Source organism: Podarcis filfolensis (genome assembly GCF_964270895.1).
Source record: "Podarcis filfolensis genome assembly, chromosome: 8".
Taxonomy (NCBI): domain Eukaryota; kingdom Metazoa; phylum Chordata; class Lepidosauria; order Squamata; family Lacertidae; genus Podarcis; species Podarcis filfolensis.
The window spans coordinates 78,972,261-78,992,197 of NC_139611.1; the positions used below are offsets into that span (position 1 = coordinate 78,972,261).

Here is a 19,937-nt window from a genome sequence, read left to right on the forward strand (position 1 = left end):
CCTCAGAATGTGAACAGAAATTAAACGCCAGCGGCGCGGCGGCAGCGGGAGACCCCATTAGCTAAAGTGGTGCTTCAGGTTAAGAACAGTTTCAGGATAAGAACGGACCTCCGGAACGAATTAAGTACTTAACCCGAGGTACCACTGTATAAGGCAACCGCATTTGGTGGAGACCAACAGGATCTCATAATGGGAAAAAATGCCAGTACAGTGGATGTTGGCAAACTGAATTTTAAAAAGGCGAAATAATATCAGAATTGTAGCTGTCAGGGATGCACAAGGGTAACGCTTAGGAACTTGGCAAAGTCATTTTTTATATTATGAATTTTTATATCATGGACATATGTTCTGTATTATTTTATTAATACTAATACAAGTTAGTCATGGCCTTTGGCTAAAACAACAAACTTACGAGCTAAAGAACCTTTTGCTCTGCTGTGCACAAGCCCTATGTCTTATGTCCCACTTTGCTGCTCCTGATATAACTCAACTTCACCTCGGTGCAGAAACTCCTCCTCACCTTTTGCAGATTGGGAGTCAACCCTGGTTTCAAACTCTGGCCCCATTGCATGTGAGATTTGAGACTTTCTATCAGGCCAGGGTTTCTCCAGCAGACTCTGTGCTTCTGACTGACTGGAAAACAGATGCTGGGGCCTATAAGTAGGATTTGGGGCACACGGCTGTTACAAAAAGCAAATTCAGATAGCATGACATTTTCATGGATATTGTACATCTTTGTCCAGGGTGGTATAGTGGTTAAGAGAGTTGGACAAGGACCTGGGAGACCAGGGTTCGAATCCCCACATGACCACAACACTTGGGTGATGACCATGGGGCATTCAAAGCCTCCCACAGCCTAACCAACCACACAGGGCTGTTGTGGAGATTCAGTGAGAGGAGTATGCCACCTTGAATTCCTTGGGAGAAAAAAGTTAAATAAATAAATAAGCCACCTCTTCTCCCATGCCACAAGAAATTTTAATGAAACACACAATTAAAAATGCAATGTTGTGAACTCCAGAATTATTTTATTATATTGCCAGACATTTATTCACGTAAAAAACAAGAAAAAAAACAAGTGTGCAGTACAAGATCAAAGCAAACAGGCATATTTCAAATCCAGCAATTAAACCTACCCTCAAATGTGACGGTCAAATTTGTAAGCTTCCATGGGCTTACAATCTGCACCCAACCACATTATCAGGTCAAGTCTGTGGTAAGCATCACTCTGCTAATACTGCAATATGGCACTCAGGCTACATCAACACAGCAGCTTTCTTTGTGATAGTGGCTTTGGTGTCACCTGAGGCACTGTATGGCAAAAAGTTCTTCGTAGGCAACAGGCATGCAAGTAGCTAACTGACTTCATAAAGAGGTTGCCTTTGACAAATACAGCACCATTATAAGGTGTTCAAGGAAATCTGCACACAATCTGCATCTTCAATACAATCTTGGAAGGCATTCTTGCCTCCCACTTGCAAGTGGAATTTTTTTACAGCTTCCTTTTTGCTTACTAACTTAATACAAATGTCAGGGAAGAAGAAAAAGGAAGTGTCAGTTCCGATGGGGGGCGGGGACGGGGATCCTGGCAAATATATTAATATTTGGGTGTGTCAGGGAACAACAGAAGCTAAACTAGGGGACACCCAAATGCCCTGGCTAACACACCACCAACTACACGCCTTCTTAAACAATCAAGTAGTAAAATCAACAGCTACTAGGCCCTTGACCACCTTCGAAAACCTTCTCCTAACAACAACAGGACATGACAAGGGGATGGTATCCACAATATACAATATACAGATGGTACCTAACACCACAGAAACTGGTGCTGATACTCCCAGGAACCTCGCCAAAATGCTGGAGAGGCTCGACCTCCACAGGCACATACCTCCACATGTGGTGGGACTGCCCCCAAACCCAACTCTTCTGGGCAACAGTCATACAAGAAAGAAGCAAAATAACTAAACAGGTACTAGAAGTCACCCCAGAACTGGCCCTACTAAACATCTTCCAAGATAGCAATGCCCACTCACACTATAAAGAACTCATAGCCCACCTACTCTCAGCAGCCAGAAACATCATAGGCAGACACTGGTCGGACCTGTCAGGAATAAACATGGAACACTGGTATCAAGTAGTATGAGAAACAGCCTTACTAGAAAAGTTAATCAATAAACTGAGACTGAAACTGACACAGGGAGAAATAGAAGAGGATGCCTTCACCACCACTGTCTCATGACAAATGTAATTGATCTGTAGGCCTTTTCCTGCTTGATCACAAGCGCTTTATAAAGTTAGAAGCCAGCGATGCAGCAAGTCTGGGGACAATACCAGGCAAAAAACATGTGGCAACATCTACCAGACCACCCAACACCCCGGCAAGCCAAGATGGCTTCTTGATATTTTCAGTCTGTTGTCTCAGCTGATTAATCTCCCCATTTAGTCGATTTGCTTCTTTCTGGAATCCATCCTTCAGCAAAGCCTCTTGCTCCTGTAAAAAGAGAGAGCATTCACATCAAAAGCAAAGGGGTGTGATTCGGCTTTCAGTGTGCTTAAGAATAAAAAGGTAAAGGGACCCCTGACCATTAGGTCCAGTCGTGACCAACTCTGGGGTTGCGGCGCTCATCTCGCTTTATTGGCCGAGGGAGCCGGCGTAGAGCTTCCGGGTCATGTGGCCAGTATGACTATGCTGCTTCTGGCGAATCAGAGCAGCACACGGAAGCGCCGTTTACCTTCCCACCAGAGCGGGACCTATTGATCTACTTGCACTTTGAAGTGCTTTTGAACTGCTAGGTTGGCAGGAGCTGGGACCGAACAACGGGAGCTCACCCCGTCACGGGGATTCGAACCACCGACCTTCTGATCGGCAAGTCCTAGCACCACCCGCGTCCTGTGCTTAAGAATACTTCCAGCCAAACTGAAAGGAAAAAGCTTTCTTCTGGTGTTCTAAAGAAGGCATCTAATTGAATGGAATTTAAGTTTTTAACATCATTGTCTGCCACTTGACAGTCAAGGAGATGGCTCAGATCACAATGAACTTCCTTCCAACCCCAGAAGCTTCACTCCACAGCTGAGTGTGTCTTGCAAGGATGCCTGACCAGGAAAAACACTGCTAACTAAATTAGATAGGGGCCCTGGGCTTGTGAGGAAGAGGGCTAACACTCCCCTGAGCCTGACTTGATCCATTTTGTAAGGAAGCACAGAACTCCAGAACCACCCAAACTAGTGTTCTTGTGTTTGCTTGTTGCAAATAGAGAAGAAGCCCAAGATGGGCCTGTGATAGTTACCCTGAGTTTACTCTCCATCATCATATTCTGCTCTTTCAGTAGATTGTCCCTTTCTTTCACCATCTTCTCCTCCAGCTGACGGATGTTCAGCTCGTAGCTTCGTTTCTGATCCTCCATCTTCTGTTCCAGCTCAGCTTGCTTCTGCTTTTGGATCTCCTGTTCTCTCTGCGCAGCTTCAGCCTTTGCCTTCGCCTCTGTCCCGGGAATGAAAAAAAGGAAGAACGAATAACTGCAGGTGTTTGTGCAGTGTCACAAGATATTGTTCCATGGTTACTGACTGCTATGGAGTTTGGGTTTGGCTAAAATAGGGTTAAAGGGGCCAGAATTACTGCTTGAAGTTTGTTAATGCTCATATCTGTATTTGGAGAAAGCAAAAAGCCCCAAAGCAACTAGAAAATAGAAAAGTAGTAGCAGAAATAAATACTCCAGAGCAGTAGTTTGTGGGACGGATTCAAGTGAATACAGCCATACCTCGGGTTACAGACTCATTCACATCCCACAATTTTCAGTTCAATTGCCTGTCACTTTCCTAACAGCAGAAAAAGTTTATTTTTTAAGTGGAATTATTGCGCTAGGGCAACAGAATTCATTAATTGACTTGAATGTGCAAACCTAAATTTCCTAGTATGGTGGATGCTTGGGTTGCGAACGTGATCCGTGTAGGATGCACGTTCGCAATCTACAGCATTCGCAACCCACAGGGGCACATCTGTGCATGCGCGGGTTGCGATTCAGCATTTCTGCGCATGCGCAAAGAGTGATTTACCGCTTCTGTGCATGCACGACCACCAAAACCCAGAAGTAACCCGTTCTGGTACTTCTGGGTTTTGGCGTGTCCGTAACCTGAAAAAGAACTTTTTCTGCTGTTAGGAAAGTGAGAGGCAATTGAACTGAAAATTGTGGGATGTGAATGAGTAAAAGGGAAAATGTCTAAGCACCCTACAAGCAAGTCAGGATGAATGTTCATTGTCATAAACAAATCACAGTAAATGCTCAACAAATGTTGGATCTAATCAAACCTCTGCAAAACCTTTTTGTAAGCAGATATTATTATTATTATTATTATTATTATTATTATTATTATTATTATTATTATTATTATACAACCCTATACCATCAGCCTTGAAAAGCACATAGGGCTGAAAGAGAAAGTGGGAGAAAATGTCTCTTTTTCCAACATGCTTCTGTGTCATTTTCAAGGGGTAAAAAGACAGCCACACCCACAACCTCATGACCAAGTGGGCAGCATGTGGGGAGGCCCAGAGTCTTCATGGGCCCCAGGGGAAGACCTCCAGGGAGCCACATTGTTGACCACTGCCCCATGCATGCTACTTTACCATCCCCTTACCTGCCATTTCCTTCTCTTTCTCTGACAGAGCTTGATCACTTAGCAGTATGGCTCTGCTGACATTCTCCTTCTCCTTGAGGAACTGCTGTAGGACTGTCTCTGCCTGCAACAGAAGAGTCAGCAGAGTGAATGAAGAGAGGCCGGCTAAAACAGATTGGGTCCCCTGCCTGCTTCAAGTTTCCCATTTTTGCTTGATAAGGTGAGAAAGGAGAAATACAAATGCACGAACATTTCTGCAGTGATGTTAATAGTAAAGAGGAAGGGAGACTGTCTGAAGCATGGACTGTGAGAAGATAGATGGCCCAGATGGCATTTGACTCCTTGGCAGGCACCCCTTTCATTTCAGGCACAAAGTAGATCTCATCCTGCAGCTGAGGGCTGTGGACTTCCTTCTTCTATTTCCTCTGTATTAAAAAGGACTCCTCCTGGACTGTTAAGTCCAGTCAAAGCCGAATACGGGGCTGCAGCGCTCCTCTTGCTTTCAGGCCGAGGGAGCCGGCGTTTGTCCACAGACAGCTTTCTGGGTCATGTGGCCAGCATGACTAAACCACTTCTGGTGCAATGGAACACCGTGACAGAAACCAGAGCGCACAGAAACGTGGTTTACCTTCCCACCACAGCGGTATCTATTTATCTACTCGCACTGGCATGTTTCTGAACTGCTAGGTTGGCAGGAGCTGGGACAGAGCAATGGGAGCTCAACCCGTCATGGGGATTCGAACCGCCGATCTTCTGATCAGCAAGCCCAAGAGGCTCAGTGGTTTAGACCACAGCGCCACCCGCGTCCTCTATATTATTCACCCCTAGAATTATGGCCCGCTAAGAGCCTAAGCAGATATGTTAAGGGATGCCTGTGACTGGATCTGCTAGCATTCTGAAAGTTACTTAACACTCCTGGGGACTGAATATCACATCTGAGCAGCCAGGATGGAAGAAAAGGTCATCTGCTACAAATATCCGATAACACAAGGATCTCTCAGGGCCACTGTGTCCTAGTCCAATCTGCAATCTCTAGCAGTCGATTTTAAGTAAAATTCAAAGCACTGTGGACTTCCTGTGTCACATTTATATAGGTCCTAAATTGGGAAGCTCAGACACATTGCTAGGGGAAGCAGGACAACCTCCCACAATCTCTCTCCCAGTCTACTTTTCATATGTCTCTCGACTGGACCAGGAATCTGAGCTTGTTTCAGCTGTATGCCTTTCTGTTTGCTACCGGGTTGAACAATGAGCTATTAGACTGCAGTCGGACAAGCCTTAATTTTTCATGGATTCAGAATTTTTAAAATGGTGCAATTGTGTGGCAAGAGTTGTTGTTGTTGTTGTTGTTGTCTTATACCCTGCCCATCTGGCTGGGTTTCCCCAGTCACAATTTCAGTACCCAATCTCCAGCTCTGGTACTCAGCTATGAACTTTGCACCTATTTCAGCCACACCTATGAAATGTGTTTCAGGTTTTGGCAATTTGAATTCTGATTTGGAGTGCACCCCCACCCTCCAATTAGCCGAGCTATTATAATGCCCCTTTAAGATGTTCATTCAGCAGCCCTCGCGCTTCCTCACCATCACTCCTTTTTTCTGTTCTTGGTGGTATCTCTGTTCCATTTCCTTCAGGTCATCCGAAAACAGCTTGTGACCGCCAGGACAGGAGTAAACCCCTTGTTTGATGTTTTCCTCCAGCTCCCCAGACAAGGACATCAACACAGCCCAACAGAGTTTTGAAGATTCCTGCTCATTCTTTTGGCAGAAGCCCTCCTTCATCTGCTCCATGGTTTTCTGGCAACACAAACAAAATAAACCTGAGACATAGCTGAGCACTTCGAAACATTTCTAATCTGGGAGAACAGACTTTGTGCGCCCAGATTTTTTTTCAGAATAAAATTGTTCAAGACATTTCTTAACCACCCTCCACCAAACGATTCCCGTGTGGTGGACAAAAATCTGAATATTTGGGTATAATATACAGTTTGCAGCATGTTAATATACAGGGGATCAAGGGACAACCTACCATGAGTTCCACCTGGAACCGTTGTTGGTCATCCTTGAAGGCACGAGCCAGGAACACCTGCAGGGCCTCCTTCTCACACTCGGCATGGATCCCCAGCAGCTCCTGGACCGTCTCCGTAGGAAGCTTCAGCTTTTGATCCATCAGCTCCCTGTAGCGCACAGTAGCATCATGGATAGCAGCCGAGTTCTCAATCTCAGCCAAGGCCAGCACTGCGCTCTCCATGCAAGGCACTTGCCCACTGCGAATGGTGTCCACATAGGTTGTCACTAGGTTCGCCAGCACTACCAGGGGGAAAAAGAAAAGGAGCTGGTTATGGGAGGGCACACTGAACTGCCTGTGCTCAGAGTGGCCCACTGGAATGCAAACCCAAGTAGCTAGGATGGTGGGCCAGATCCCAAGCTCCTCCCTGGGGCAATTATGGCAGGTGCACAGGGCCATCCAGCTGCCAACCAGCTAGTCTGCCAACCAGGACTCACAGCGGCCATTGACAAGGTGTCCTCCAGGGATGGTCTTTTCCTTGGATGTACTATAGATGTAACAGCAGAACTGGCCGGCTTGTTCCACAAAGTCGGGCTCCAGCTGGCTCTCCTGCATCGACTCCAGATGGGGCAGGTTCTTCCTAGTAGTGGGTCGGTCAAAAATGAAACACTTGCGAGTGGGGAAGAACATCCGGATGCATTTGCGAGGCAGGTTGTACAGCTGAACATCAGAGGCATCGCCTGGAAAGAAGACGATGGAGATGTTAGCTATTTTCCTGAGTCATGCAGGGGTTTCACCCTCAAAGCCTTCATGATGAAGTAGCCTCCAGAACCAGGACTCTGAAGATGACTCTTTACTTGCAGGGTGGCAGCTGTTAACAATCAGTATTATTTGTGCATATAAAGTCCAATACAATGCATTTGAGCCCAAGAGAGGATCTTTTTGCTTCTTGCTTCAAAAACTCTTTCATAGCAGTAAGACAGCCTTTCTCAACCTGTGTTTCCCCAGAGGTTGTTGAACTACAACTCCCATCACCCCTAGCTAGCAAGGCCAGAGCTCAGGGATGATGGGAGTTGTAGTCCAACAACATCTGGGGACCCACAGGTTGAGAACCGCTGAGTTGCTGATTTGTCTGTCCTCACAAACTCCTCCAGACACAGCATCTGCTTGAAGTTTCCACACTCCCATGTTGTTGTTGTTGTTGTTGTTGTTGTTGGTCAATGAAACAACAACAAGACAACCTCCAACTCCCTCCCCTCCTATATAAGAAACACACTCACTTTTAAAGGGAGTTAACAAATTAACAAGGCAATGAGTCAGCATTTCTGTGACCTTAATCGGAGTCACAAGATTCTGCAGCTGTTACATTACATAGGTTTTCTTTCCCCCCAGTACAAATCACTCTTTGTAAAATACATTTTCTAACAAATACAGTACCAGTACAAATATTAACAGGAGATGGGGAGCTTGTGGGTAAATCTGAAATGGCACACGGAAATGCAAAGATACCAGAGGGTTGGAACATGGAAGAGGAAAAGTGGGATTTGAGCAAGGCGGATATTTCATACTACAGAAGGGAAGGCATACTATACTTCATGGTTATCCTTATTAAGTACATAGGCACACAACCCTTTCCCCTCTTCCTTGCTTCCCCCCCATTCTGACTCTTAGATCTAACTTTAGATGGCACGCCTATAGGCATGAGTTTCTAAGTTTCTAAGTTTTAAGCAACAGCTAGTAATTTCAGATGCATTATGAATTCTGAGTGTTTTTAAATATATATGCTAAAAACAACAGTCTCATGCACTTTAAAGACTAGCAAATATGTTATGGCATAAGCTTACTCTCTCAGGTGCATGGAATGTTATCCCAAGTTGGCAGATATATGCACACATGCAAGTTACAAAGCTGTGTTAGCCAGCCTAGTGCCCTCTAGGTGTCATGGGACTGCAACTCCCATCATCCCTAAGCAGTGTCCATGCTGACTGGGGCCTACCAGAGCTGGCTGTTTGTGGGGGTAACGCTCCGTATTGCAAAGGCAAACCTCGCGCAAAGACGTGCCACAGCATGTCAAGGAGCGTTATGCTTGCTTTCCCTGACCTTTTGCCTTCTTGGCTAAAAAACAGGGTTTTCCCCCTGACCTTTTGTCCTTTCACAAACTGTTTGCTTAGACATATCGCTTGGCTGCAGCATGGCAGGGAAAGCAGATGTTATCAAGTATCGGGGAAGACATTAGAGGGAAACACCTGCTGTCATGTGCATTTGCTAATGCTGGGAATGTGCTTAGATGGAAATATGTTAAAGTTCAGAGTGGTTTCACTACTGCTTTGCAACTGTTGATTTTTGCCAATAAAAGAGGCTCTGCCAAGCTAGCCGATTAGCTTGCTTCCGCATAGCTCACTCGCATTCAACCTGTCGTCACAGTTATTCCTACAGCTGTTAGTAAGTTAGCAAGGTTCGTTGTGTTTGCTGCAACAGAGTAACTCGGCTACCCCTTTGAAACAGTTTATATACTCTATTTTATTGTGGTTTGTTGGAAGGAATTTTGTGCAGAGGAAAGCTGCAACTGTTTCAAATAAATGTGATGTGTAAACACATCAAACATGCTTTGAAACACGACTCTGCTAGGTAGTAAAGACATGACGTTAACACACCTAGACTGGTATTAAACTAAAGCCACATTCACACAAAACTTCAAAGCACTATGATACCATTTTGACCAGTCATGGCTTTCCCCAGAGAATTCCGGGAACTGGAGTTTGTTAAGGGTGCGAAGAGTTGTTAGGAGACCCCTAATCTCCCCCAAAAGCTACAATTCCCAGAGTGGTTTAACAACCAATACTCCTTCCCAAGGAACTCTGTAGTCTGGGAAGGGGAAGAGTAGTTTCCCAACACTTCTCAGCACTTTTAACAAACAGCGCTTCCTGGCATTCATTTGGGGAAGCCATTGAATTCGCCCGCCACTGTCAGTACCTTTCTTTAATTTCAAGGAATGTTCCAGATACTCGTCTTCAGTGATGGAGCGCCCATTCAGCTCCAGCTGCAAGGTGAAATCCCGCAAGGCCCAGACGAAACTTGGGAAGAAGCGGACAAACTCAGCAGAGTCTTCCAGTCCCTCACTGCCGCCCCCAGGGGACGATTTGGCTTTGATGCGCTCCGTGAGCTCTGTCACATAGCTGTTGGCCAGGTTTAGGAATCAAGAGACCAGTTGCCTGCACAGGGGGAGAACAAGCAGCCCCTCAAAATACTCCCACCACGCAATACAGTCATGCAATACAGAACAGATAAAGGTAAAGGGACCTCTGACCATTAGGTCCAGTTATGACCGACTCTGGGGTTGCAGCGCTCATCTTGCTTTATTGGCCGAGGGAGCCGGCGTACAGCTTCCAGGTCATGTGGCCAGCATGACTAAGCTGCTTCTGGAGAACCAGAGCAGGGCACGGAAACGCCGTTTACCTTCCCGCTGTAGCGATACCTATTTATCTACTTGCACTTTGACGTGTTTTCGAACTGCTAGGTTGGCAGGAGCAGGGACCGAGCAACGGGAGCTCACCCCGTTGCAGGGATTCGAACTGCCGACCTTCTGATCGGCAAGTCCTAGGCTCTGTGGTTTAACCCACAGCGCCACCCGTGTCCCACAGAACAGATAGTTCGATGCAAATGAGAAAGGTCCTGTATCTTTAAACTGCTGAATATTTTGGAGCGCCATCTCATTAACCTTTTCCATTGCATGTGCAGAACAAATTCTCATGCAGCTGCATTTGTGGTGATTTCCTCACAATGTGCCCTTTCCATGCCTCTTCCCCCCCCCACTCCGCCCCCAAAGGTGGCCTGCTTTGAAATTATTGCCACAGGAAAACAAAGTTATAACAGGAGAGAAAAGCCCTTCAACTTTATGTGGCACATGGATGGCAGTTTGAGAAAATGATGTCAAAGATGTTCAAAGTTGCGAGTTAACTCTTTATTAGCAAAAGCAGGATCTTCACAGACTTGGTTGAGTATCAGGCCTAAGGAGAGCAGCAGCTCACCTCCGGTAGGTCTTGGCCCATGAATCCATTGCTGGGACTGAAAGTCCCCGCCTCCCATAGCAGTCTAAGTCCCTCCGCTCCAGGGCTTTCCCCAATCAGAGATTGCTCCTGCATGCAATTTGCCACTGCTCTGCCCATTTCAGCCCTCTTCTGGTTCTGGGAGACATGTGGGGAGGGAAGATTGTAGCAGCAGGACGGGGAGACTCCTGTGACGTCCTCTCACTCACTGGCTTTGGCTTCTGCCTTTGATTGTGGGCTGCTCTCTGCCACAGATTCTGCCTGCTCACTAAACCCTGTTACCTCCTCATCTTCTGGTTTGTTTGTTTTTTACGTATATAATTTTTATTAAATTTTCTGTTTTACAATTTCAAATTCTCATTTTACATCCTTAAGACATCAATGACTTCTCTTCTCTTTCCATGGTTCATTTTACATATATTAAATCCCTGCATATTTTACAAAAAACTATACCAATCAGTTTACCGTTATTGCATCCATCAAAACTCATTTACACTGTTGAATTTATCTTAATGTTGCCAGCGTTTTCAGCTGGGCACAATTATTTTCCATATATTCAATAAACATTTCCCAATCTTCTTTAAATGTATGTTCTTCTTGTTCTCTTACTCTGTATGCTAAGCCTGCAAGTTGTGAATATTCTGTCAAGTTAAGTTGCCATTCTTCTTTGGTTGGAACCTCACTCGTTTTCCATTTGGGGGCTAACATAACCTCCTCTTTTTCTGAGACTTCCTCTTCCCAGTCTGAGTTCTAAGTTCTAAGTTATCACCAACTTTGAACGGTAGGATTTACTGCTGGCTTGCTCTGTGTACTTGCGGGTTGAAAAAAGGTTGAAAACCTAACACTACAAAGGCTAGAGTTGCACCCGTTGTTCTGCACACTCTTGTCTCTGGCCCCACCCACCACTGACACATGGCCCCTGGAAGGTTGCACATAAAATAAGGTGGCCCCTGGGCTGAAAAAGATTTCCTACCACTCTAGAGTAACAAGAGGCAATGTCCTAAGGAGAGAGAGCCAGTACAGGACTTCCTCCAACTCCCTCCAGCAAATGAAGATCAGAGTAAGTGCTTGGGAAGGATACTGAAGCTGATCCATAGCTTGCTGGTCAATGGCACCAAAACTGTTGTAGACCAGGGTGCTGCTCAGGAGCACAGCCAAAGCGAAGATCCAGGTGTCGTTTTGAGTATCGCCCTAAGAAAGGAGGAAGAAAACTGTTAGGTTCTGCTTCTCCCCTTCCACCGCAGTGTTGCTACAAGTATTGTTCATAGAATCATAGAACTGTAGATTTGGAAGGGACCCTGAGGATCATCTGGTCCAACCCCCTGCGATGCAGGAATACAATGCAGCTGTCCCATACGGGGAACGAACCTGCAACCTTCACATTATCACCTCCACGCTCTAACCAACTAAGCTGCACAATACATAAGTACTGATTCATTCTCAAGTTATTTGTTGCTTTTACTTGGCCCTGGGAAAGCTGGCCTAGCGGGCTGAGGACTGCCGCTGACGCAGTTGCACTACTGAGAACCAAAGTGCTGTTGGTGCTGGGCTGTCCCTAAACTCCCTTCCTTTGAGCCCCGATTCTGGGTTTCTAACAGCAGCTAGTCACGTCAAAATCAAGCAGGGAAAGCTTTGCCCAACATTTGTTCCAGAGAAAAGCTTCCCAAGGTTAAATTATTATTATTATTATTATTATTATTATTATTATTATTATCATCATTATCATCATCATCATCATCATCATCATTTTATACCCTGCCCATCTGGCTGGGTTTCCCCAGCCACTCTGGGAGGCTTCCCACAGAATATTAAAAATACAACAAAACATCAAACATTAAAAACTTCCCTAAACAGTTTCTGTTCTGTTCTGTTGCCAGAAACAAAGTGGCAACTCTAAAGCACAAGTGTGCAAGGAAGTTGAGAAATACCATTGGTGTAGCAATGTTTGCTCATGTAGGCTCGAGCTTGTCCTTTGCTATCCCATACCACTGTGGATGGGAAAGCAATCAGCACCAGATTCACACTATAGACCTTCCTCCAGCTCTCAACTTCAACTGACTGGAAATTCCAAAAATTACATAAGTTGTGCTGAGCCATCAAAATCCCAGCAGCCAAAATATTTAGTCATACTTGGGGCTTTCCTGTAGTTTACAAAGAGGTCGGCACCCTCACACCTGCTTGTTTTCACAGTCCCTTCGCCGAGACCTGGTTTCAGCCTCAGAGTCGCACTTTGAATGTATAAAACATTTATCTCTGTTGATGTGTGCGTTTTCTGGTTCTGTAGACAAATGCCTGGCAATGATCCTTCAGCAGCTGGGTATGGTGGCAGGTATGTTGCGCCTGGCCCTGCCACAAATGCTGTTATGTCCTTTGTCCGTACATGCTAGGCAGAAATTCAGCAGGTGCACCATCCAAGAGTTCAGAATTACCTTTTCCACATCGCCTAGTCCCTCTGTATCCAGAAGCACAAGGGTTTGACCAGGCCTGCCAGGGTAAGGGATGCACCACATCCAGATTCCCTTGGTCTTCGACTGCACCGTAGAACCCAGGGGGAAACCTAACCATGGAGATAATCAAATTTTCAGGATTTAGGAAACTGGAAACATGTGAGCTAGTAAGATCAGGGAACGGGGCTGACGCCCTTTCTCTTGGAAGGCTCTTACGTCTTAAACAGATTTCAGTGGTACCTCGGGTTACATACGGTTCAGGTTACATATGCTTCAGGTTACATACTCTGCTAACCCAGAAATAGTACCTCAGGTTAAGAACTTTGCTTCAGGATGAGAACAGAAATTGTGCTCCGGCGGCGTGGCGGCATCGGGAGGCCCCATTAGCTAAAGTGGTGCTTCAGGTTAAGAACAGTTTCAGGTTAAGAATGAACCTCCTGAACGAATTAAATACTTAACCCGAGGTACCACTGTACAAGTGACAACATTTCAGGGGTGTAGTTCCCTCTCCCACACAGGGGGATGGGGTGGTAGGAAAAGTGGGCTTCTGTTTAGGAATCTAGAAAGCTTCCTGACACTGAATCAGCCCATCTAACCCAGTATTGTCTACCCTGACTGACAGCAATTCACCAGGGTTTTCAGACTAAGAATATTTAATCTGGGAATTTATACATGCAGATCAGATACTCTACTAATATTCTACATTCCAAAGAGATGTAACAGGAAAACTAGGATTAGAGGCATGCTGGACTCTTGTGGAAGTTGTGTCCAAATTTTTGCCTTGGAATACATTAACTGTCCTTGAGTTGTTGTTGTTGTTGTTGTTGTTGTTGTTGTTGTTGTTGTTGTTGTTGTTTATACCCCACCATCTGGCTGGGTTTCACCAGCCATTCTGGGCAGCTCCCAACAGAATATTAAAAACACAATAAAACATCAAACATTAAAAACTTTCCTAAACAGGGCTGCCTTCAGATATCTTCTAAAAGTCAGATAGTTGTTTATTTCCTTGACATCTGAAGGAAGGGCGTTCCACAGGGCTGGCACCACCACTGAGAAGGCCCTCTGCCTGGTTCCCTGTAACCTCACTTCTCGCAGTAAGGGAACTGCCAGAAGGCCCTCGGTGCTGGACCTCAGTGTCCGGGCTGAATGATGGGGGTGGAGACGCTCCTTCAGGTATACTGGGCCGAGGCTGTTTAGGGCTTTAAAGATCAGCACCAACACTTTGAATTGTGCTCGGAATAAGTTACTACATGATTCTCTCTGCACAGAAGGGCACTCTGTGGTACACCCCCCCCCCCATTTGAGCATAAAACACTTAAATGTAGAGTTTGCTCCCCTCCCTCTCCAGGGTTCACTGCAATTTTCTCTCTCACCTGAGTTTCTGCCAGCTAGTTTGTTCATGAGGTAGGACTTGCCCGTTCGGTAGAGTCCCACAATGGCAACCACCACCACCGGCTGGCGAATTTCGGAGAGCAGGCGAAGGGCCTTTTCACAGACAAAGAGCTTCCTGTCCCTGTTCTCGATCAGGCAGATGGGCTCGGACATGTGGCTTTCGGGCGCCATTGCTCTAAACCTTAAAGTACTGTCTGGGGTAGGAGACAGATGGAAAACCAGGAAGAGTCACCATGGGATATATTTCATGTACACCTATGAATCAAAAATATGAGCTGCACAGATCCAGCAGCCAGAAGAATCAGAAAGATGCTATTTATTTATTTATATTTAGATAGATGTTTGTTTGTTTTTTGTTTTGACAAAGTAATAATCACAAATATATAGGAATAAAAATGTGCACCCCACCCCCAAGACCATTCCATTGCAACTATCTATCATCCCAAAATTTCAACACGTCTTGCGATGGTTTGACCCCTTTAACAGTATAAATTCTACAAACACTCTCCCTGTCTCCTCAAAATCATTTCTCCTGCATATTCCCCATCTTATCTTAATGGCACATATTACTTAATCATTAATAGCTATATTCCACCCCTCTTTATACCATTTTTCCATTTTATATTCTGCTTGCCCCTTCCACTTCCTAGCTATCGTAATTCGTGCAGCTGTCAATAAATTTGTAAGCAAGTCTTTCATAGCCTGTGAACCTTCCACCCCATTGTAAATAGATAATAATGCTACCTCTGGATTTTTCGGTCAGCTTTAACCCAGTGATTTCTGTTATTTCCTTAAACTCCCTTTGCCAAAAAAAGTTTACATATTTACACCACCACCAGTGAAGATAAGATAGATGATTTATAATGTGCACAAGCGATGTGCAAATAAATCCATTAATAAAACACAGCTAAAAAATTTAGGTAATAAATTTGATCCAGTGTTGACCATTTGTTCTGTATGCCATGAATTTATAATTTCTGGAAGTTTTAATGATTTCATGGTACACTGCCAAGATATTATATTTATTACCATTTGAACAACTTGATGGTTTATTGCCTTAATGGGGCGCAGCAACAAAACCGCTGGTGCATTTGCAATGCTAAGCAGGGCCGGGTATGGTTTCGATTTGGATGGAGAACCACCTGTTGAGATTCCTGCACTGACCCTCAGGGTTCCTTTCAAATCTACAATTCTCTGACTCTATGATTCTGTCATCTCGAACATGGGTAGGCAAACTAAGGTCCGGGGGCCGGATCCGGCCCAATTGCCTTCTAAATCCAGCCCATGGACGGTCCGGGAATCAGTGTGTTTTTACATGAGTCAAATGCGTCCTTTTATTTAAAATGCATCTCTGTGTTATTTGTGGGGCATAGGAATTCGTTTCCCCCCCCTTCAGAATATAGTCCGGCTCTCCACAAGGTCTGAGGGGCAGTGGACCGGCTCCCTGCTGAAAAAGTTTGCTGGCCCCTGATCTAGAAGGTTGCAGGTCACGCATCCCTGCATTTGTGGCCCTGAAATGATTAAAATAGCATTCTCCCTTTAAACTGTGCCTTCACCTCTCTCCTCTTCCTTCATTTTTCTTGCGTCATATTTTAGACTGTAAGATCCTGAAGGCAAGGAATTAACCTTTTGCAAAACACCACACATATTGAAGTTATAATAATAATAATAATAATATTGTTTTAATATTTTTAATTTTGTGTAAATTGCCATGGCATTTACAGTGGTACCTCGAGTTAAGTACTTAATTCATTCTGGAGGCCCGTACTTAACCTGAAACTGTTCTTAACCTGAAGCACCACTTTAGCTAATGGGGCCTCCTGCTGCCGCCGCGCCGCTGGAGCCCGATTTCTGTTCTTATCCTGAAGCAAAGTTCTTAACCTGAAGCATATGTAACCCGAGGTACCACTCTATTGGAAATGAAAGGTGGTGTACAAACAATTTAGACAAACATTTTTTTTTCCTGTTACTGTTATTATTAGGAAGAAACTATGTTCTGAGCAGTTTGTCTGCAATGAGCAAACTTCTCACCCAAGAATCTCTGGGGAGCCCCGTGTTTCGAGGAACCCCGTTTCAAAACCACCAAGTTTGTGGGGTCTCCCTCCCTCCCTTTGATAATTACTGAGGCAGTTAAAACTTGCTTCGGTTTCCGGATCGACGCCCTGCCTTGCCCAGAGACACACAGAGGACCCGGAAGGTTGACTGTCCTCTTTTTAGCTTGCAAAGCAACCTCCTCCATCCCATCGCGCAAAACCACAAACCGCACAGGGTTCGTGTGGGAATCCCCAGGCCGATTCTCACGAGACACGCACCAATGGGGTGATGGTGCCAAATGCTTCTTAGTTAGCATCATAGGAGCCAACTCCTAGGGGGCCGAGGTCCCTTCGCCCCGCCCCCCCCCCCGACAATAAAATGTTTGAGGGGGTCGCGCCCCCCCGCATCGCCATTCAAACGATGTGCGTGCGCCCTGCCATGTGATCGATTATGTGGTGCCAGGCTTATCTCCTCCCCCCTCCGCAATTTGATTGAAGTTGACACCCCTGGCTAGAACCTCTTTCCTTAGCTCATCGCCCCCCCGCCCCCCGCAGTCTGGCGCTAAACCAGCCTCAGACGCGCGGAGACATTTGGCAGCACCTCGTAAGCAAAAAGAGCTTCGCTTCGGCGCCGCTCCAAATGGCTGGCTAAAACTAGCCCGGGTGGTGATCCAAGAATAAACAACCGGCTCTTCGCTGCCCCGTGAGCGCCGCTGCTCTGCTTTTGCATGTGCACCAGCAAACCGATCCACCGCGCGTCTACTCGGAAGTAAACCAGACGGCGACGGCTCTCCCCCTCTCCTCTCGCGCAGGAGCGCAGCGGTTCCCAACTTTCCGGTGCAACGTCTACTCAGAAGTAAGCCTTCCTTTAACCCCACGGGGCAGCAGTGCCAACTTGGCCCCGGGGCCGTGGGTGACATGCAGCGTGCATGACCCTGGCACCCAAATTTGTGGGTGCCCGGTCCTCTTCATGGGGAATTTTGTGGGCGATGGCACACCCACCAGGGCCCCAGGGAGTTGGCACCTATGCCACGGGTATGACTCCCGGGTAAAGAGGGCTGGGATTGCACGTGTGGATTCTCGCAGCAGGCAAACGAGGAGGCGGCTCTCCAAGCTCCGCTTCCGCGGCTGTTCAGCAACGGGGATCGCGGCGCAACTGCCGATCACGGCGGGGTCCGCCCGAAACGTGGCCCGGGCGCTCTCCTTACCGTCCTGGCAACAGCAGCAGCAACAGCACCAGCGGCCTCTGGCTCTCTCCCGCCGACCCCGCTACCTCTGGCTCCTCGCCTGCTCAGCGGGGCTTTTGTTCGCGACCAGAAAGTGAAAGTGAAAGCAGCCCCTGATTGTAAGCGCAGGATTCCTGGAAGAGCGGTGCCTTCCCAGCAGCGCCAGCCGCGTCCTCCCTTTTTGAGTTTTTATCTGCCTTCAAGCACGGATCTGGGTGTTTCTTAACTGTTGCCACTTATGTATGCCCTTTTATGGACGTGTGTTCTGTATTATTCTATTAATACTATTGCCTACTGCCAGTTTGTTGTGGCAGTGGCGTAGCGTGGGTTGTCAGCACCCGGGGCAAGGCAAGTAATTTGCGCCCCCTAACCCTAACCCCCAGATGTTGCGCCCGGTGCGACCGGGCCCCCCTGCACCCCCCACGCTACGCCACTGTGTTGTGGACTTTGGCTAGAACAATAAACTCATGAACTTGGTACAGTATATGCCTAGCTTCTGTGGGATTTTAGTGTTGTGAGTTTTTTTAGGGGGGGAGTAGTAGTCTGTATAATGGCCGAGTCCTAATTCCTGGGCTCCTAGACCCACAGCAAGGGTTAAACTCTGGTATGAACTAGCCAGGCCATCTTCTTGGTGACTTACTGGGGAAGCTGTATGCCGGCTCCCTCGGCCAATAAAGTGAGATGAACGCCTCAACCCCAGAGTTGTCCGCGACTGGACCTAATGGTCAGGGGTCCCTTTACCTTTACCCATAACAAAAGGAAGTAGCATTGGTCCAAATGGGTGCCCCCCCTTCCCTCACCTGGCTGGTAGGGGCAGCAGAGTCATGTGTGAGAGCTGGAAGCAGCCTTCAGGCAGAAGCCAGGGAAGGAGAACCATGCTTGACTTCTGTTGTCAGGGTGGGTGGGCGGGTGGGTGTGTATGCAAATAGCTAAATATGCAAATAGGGGTGGCTTTGTGGTCAGCGGTTCAAATCCCTGCAACAGAGTGCGCTCCCGTTGCTCTGTCCCAGCTCCTGCCAACCTAGCAGTTTGAAAGTAACTGCAAGAAATAATATTGAAGATTAATAAGTATGCTATGTACCATATTTTTTGCACCATAACACTCACTTTTTTCCTCCTAGAAAGTAAGGAGAAATGTCTGTGCGTGTTATGGAGGGATTGCCTATGGGTGGCCTGCCTACGGATTTTCCTACTCTAAAAACTACGTGCGTGTTATGGTCAGGTGCGTGTTATAGAGCGAAAAATATGGTACATTCCATGTGCAAGTCATACCTTGAATCTTGTTGGTAGAGCAGCAGTTAACTGTTGCTTAGATGCAGTAAACTTTTTTGGAATTGTTCAAGAAATATATGATTTCTTTTCATCATCTACACAAAGATGGGCAGTGCTGTTGTTATTATTCAAAGATGATTCAAAAGCTCCAAAGCCTTTGTCAAAGACTAGATGGGAAGCTCATTCAAGGGCCACAAGTGCAATACTTGACAGTTATGGTGGAATAATTTCTGCATTGCATCAGCTGCATATTGATACCACAGAGAAGGGTGAAACGAGAAATCAAGCCACAAACATTTTGAATAAAACGGAGGAACTTGAATTGATGGTAATGTTATATTTGTAGAGTTTTTTGCTGGATGAATTTCACAAGGCTAGTCAATCACTGCAAGACCCCCAAATTAGCCGAGATGCATGTAGTAAATTGTATGCTTCAGTTTCTGATTTTGTTAAAGGTCCCAGAGATCTTTTTGATCATTTTGAAGAACAGGTAAAGGACAAATTGCCTGATGTTGATTACAAGAAAAGCAGAAGAAGATCATTCTAAATGGAGACATATAGGTGAAGGTGAAGATGAAGCTTTAGAGAACCTTGAGCCAAGAGACAAGTTCAGAATCAAAGCATTTATACCTGTGATGGATGCATTAGAATCAAATCTGGCACAAAGGGCATCAGTATACAATGATGCTGCAAAAAAGTTTTCATTCTGAACAAAATTAGATGCAGAAGTTGTCCAAGGGGCCTGGTAGGAATTATATTGACGTCACTCTCTGTCAATATAATTAGGACCACATATCATATAGACAAGGGGTTGTCCCTCACTTTGTTATTTAATGAGAATTTGGCCAACTGTCAGGCACCTGCCTAGTTTGACAAATTATCATGCCCGAGACATGA

At 46.0% G+C, this 19,937-nt stretch overlaps 1 protein-coding gene across 3 annotated transcripts; it reads right to left on the reverse strand.

The window, feature by feature from the left end:
• Positions 1-1,008: 1,008 nt before the first annotated feature.
• On the reverse strand, positions 1,009-18,012 carry LOC310768678 (guanylate-binding protein 3-like). 3 transcript variants are annotated; one of them, XM_083627294.1, is made up of 11 exons: positions 17,751-18,012; positions 14,491-14,699; positions 13,100-13,227; positions 11,752-11,861; positions 9,598-9,800; positions 7,122-7,364; positions 6,646-6,926; positions 6,201-6,413; positions 4,639-4,741; positions 3,291-3,484; positions 1,009-2,494 (listed from the first exon to the last, which is right to left on the reverse strand). In XM_083627294.1, exons 2-11 carry the CDS (start codon positions 14,678-14,680, stop codon positions 2,279-2,281), a joined length of 1,881 nt encoding a protein of 626 aa, XP_083483420.1. In that variant the 5' UTR covers positions 14,681-14,699; positions 17,751-18,012; the 3' UTR covers positions 1,009-2,278. The 3 variants fall into 3 exon arrangements, with proteins under 3 accessions (XP_083483420.1, XP_083483421.1, XP_083483419.1); XM_083627295.1 differs by lacking the exon at positions 17,751-18,012 and adding an exon at positions 17,545-17,746; XM_083627293.1 differs by lacking the exon at positions 17,751-18,012 and adding an exon at positions 17,279-17,693.
• Positions 18,013-19,937: the final 1,925 nt, after the last annotated feature.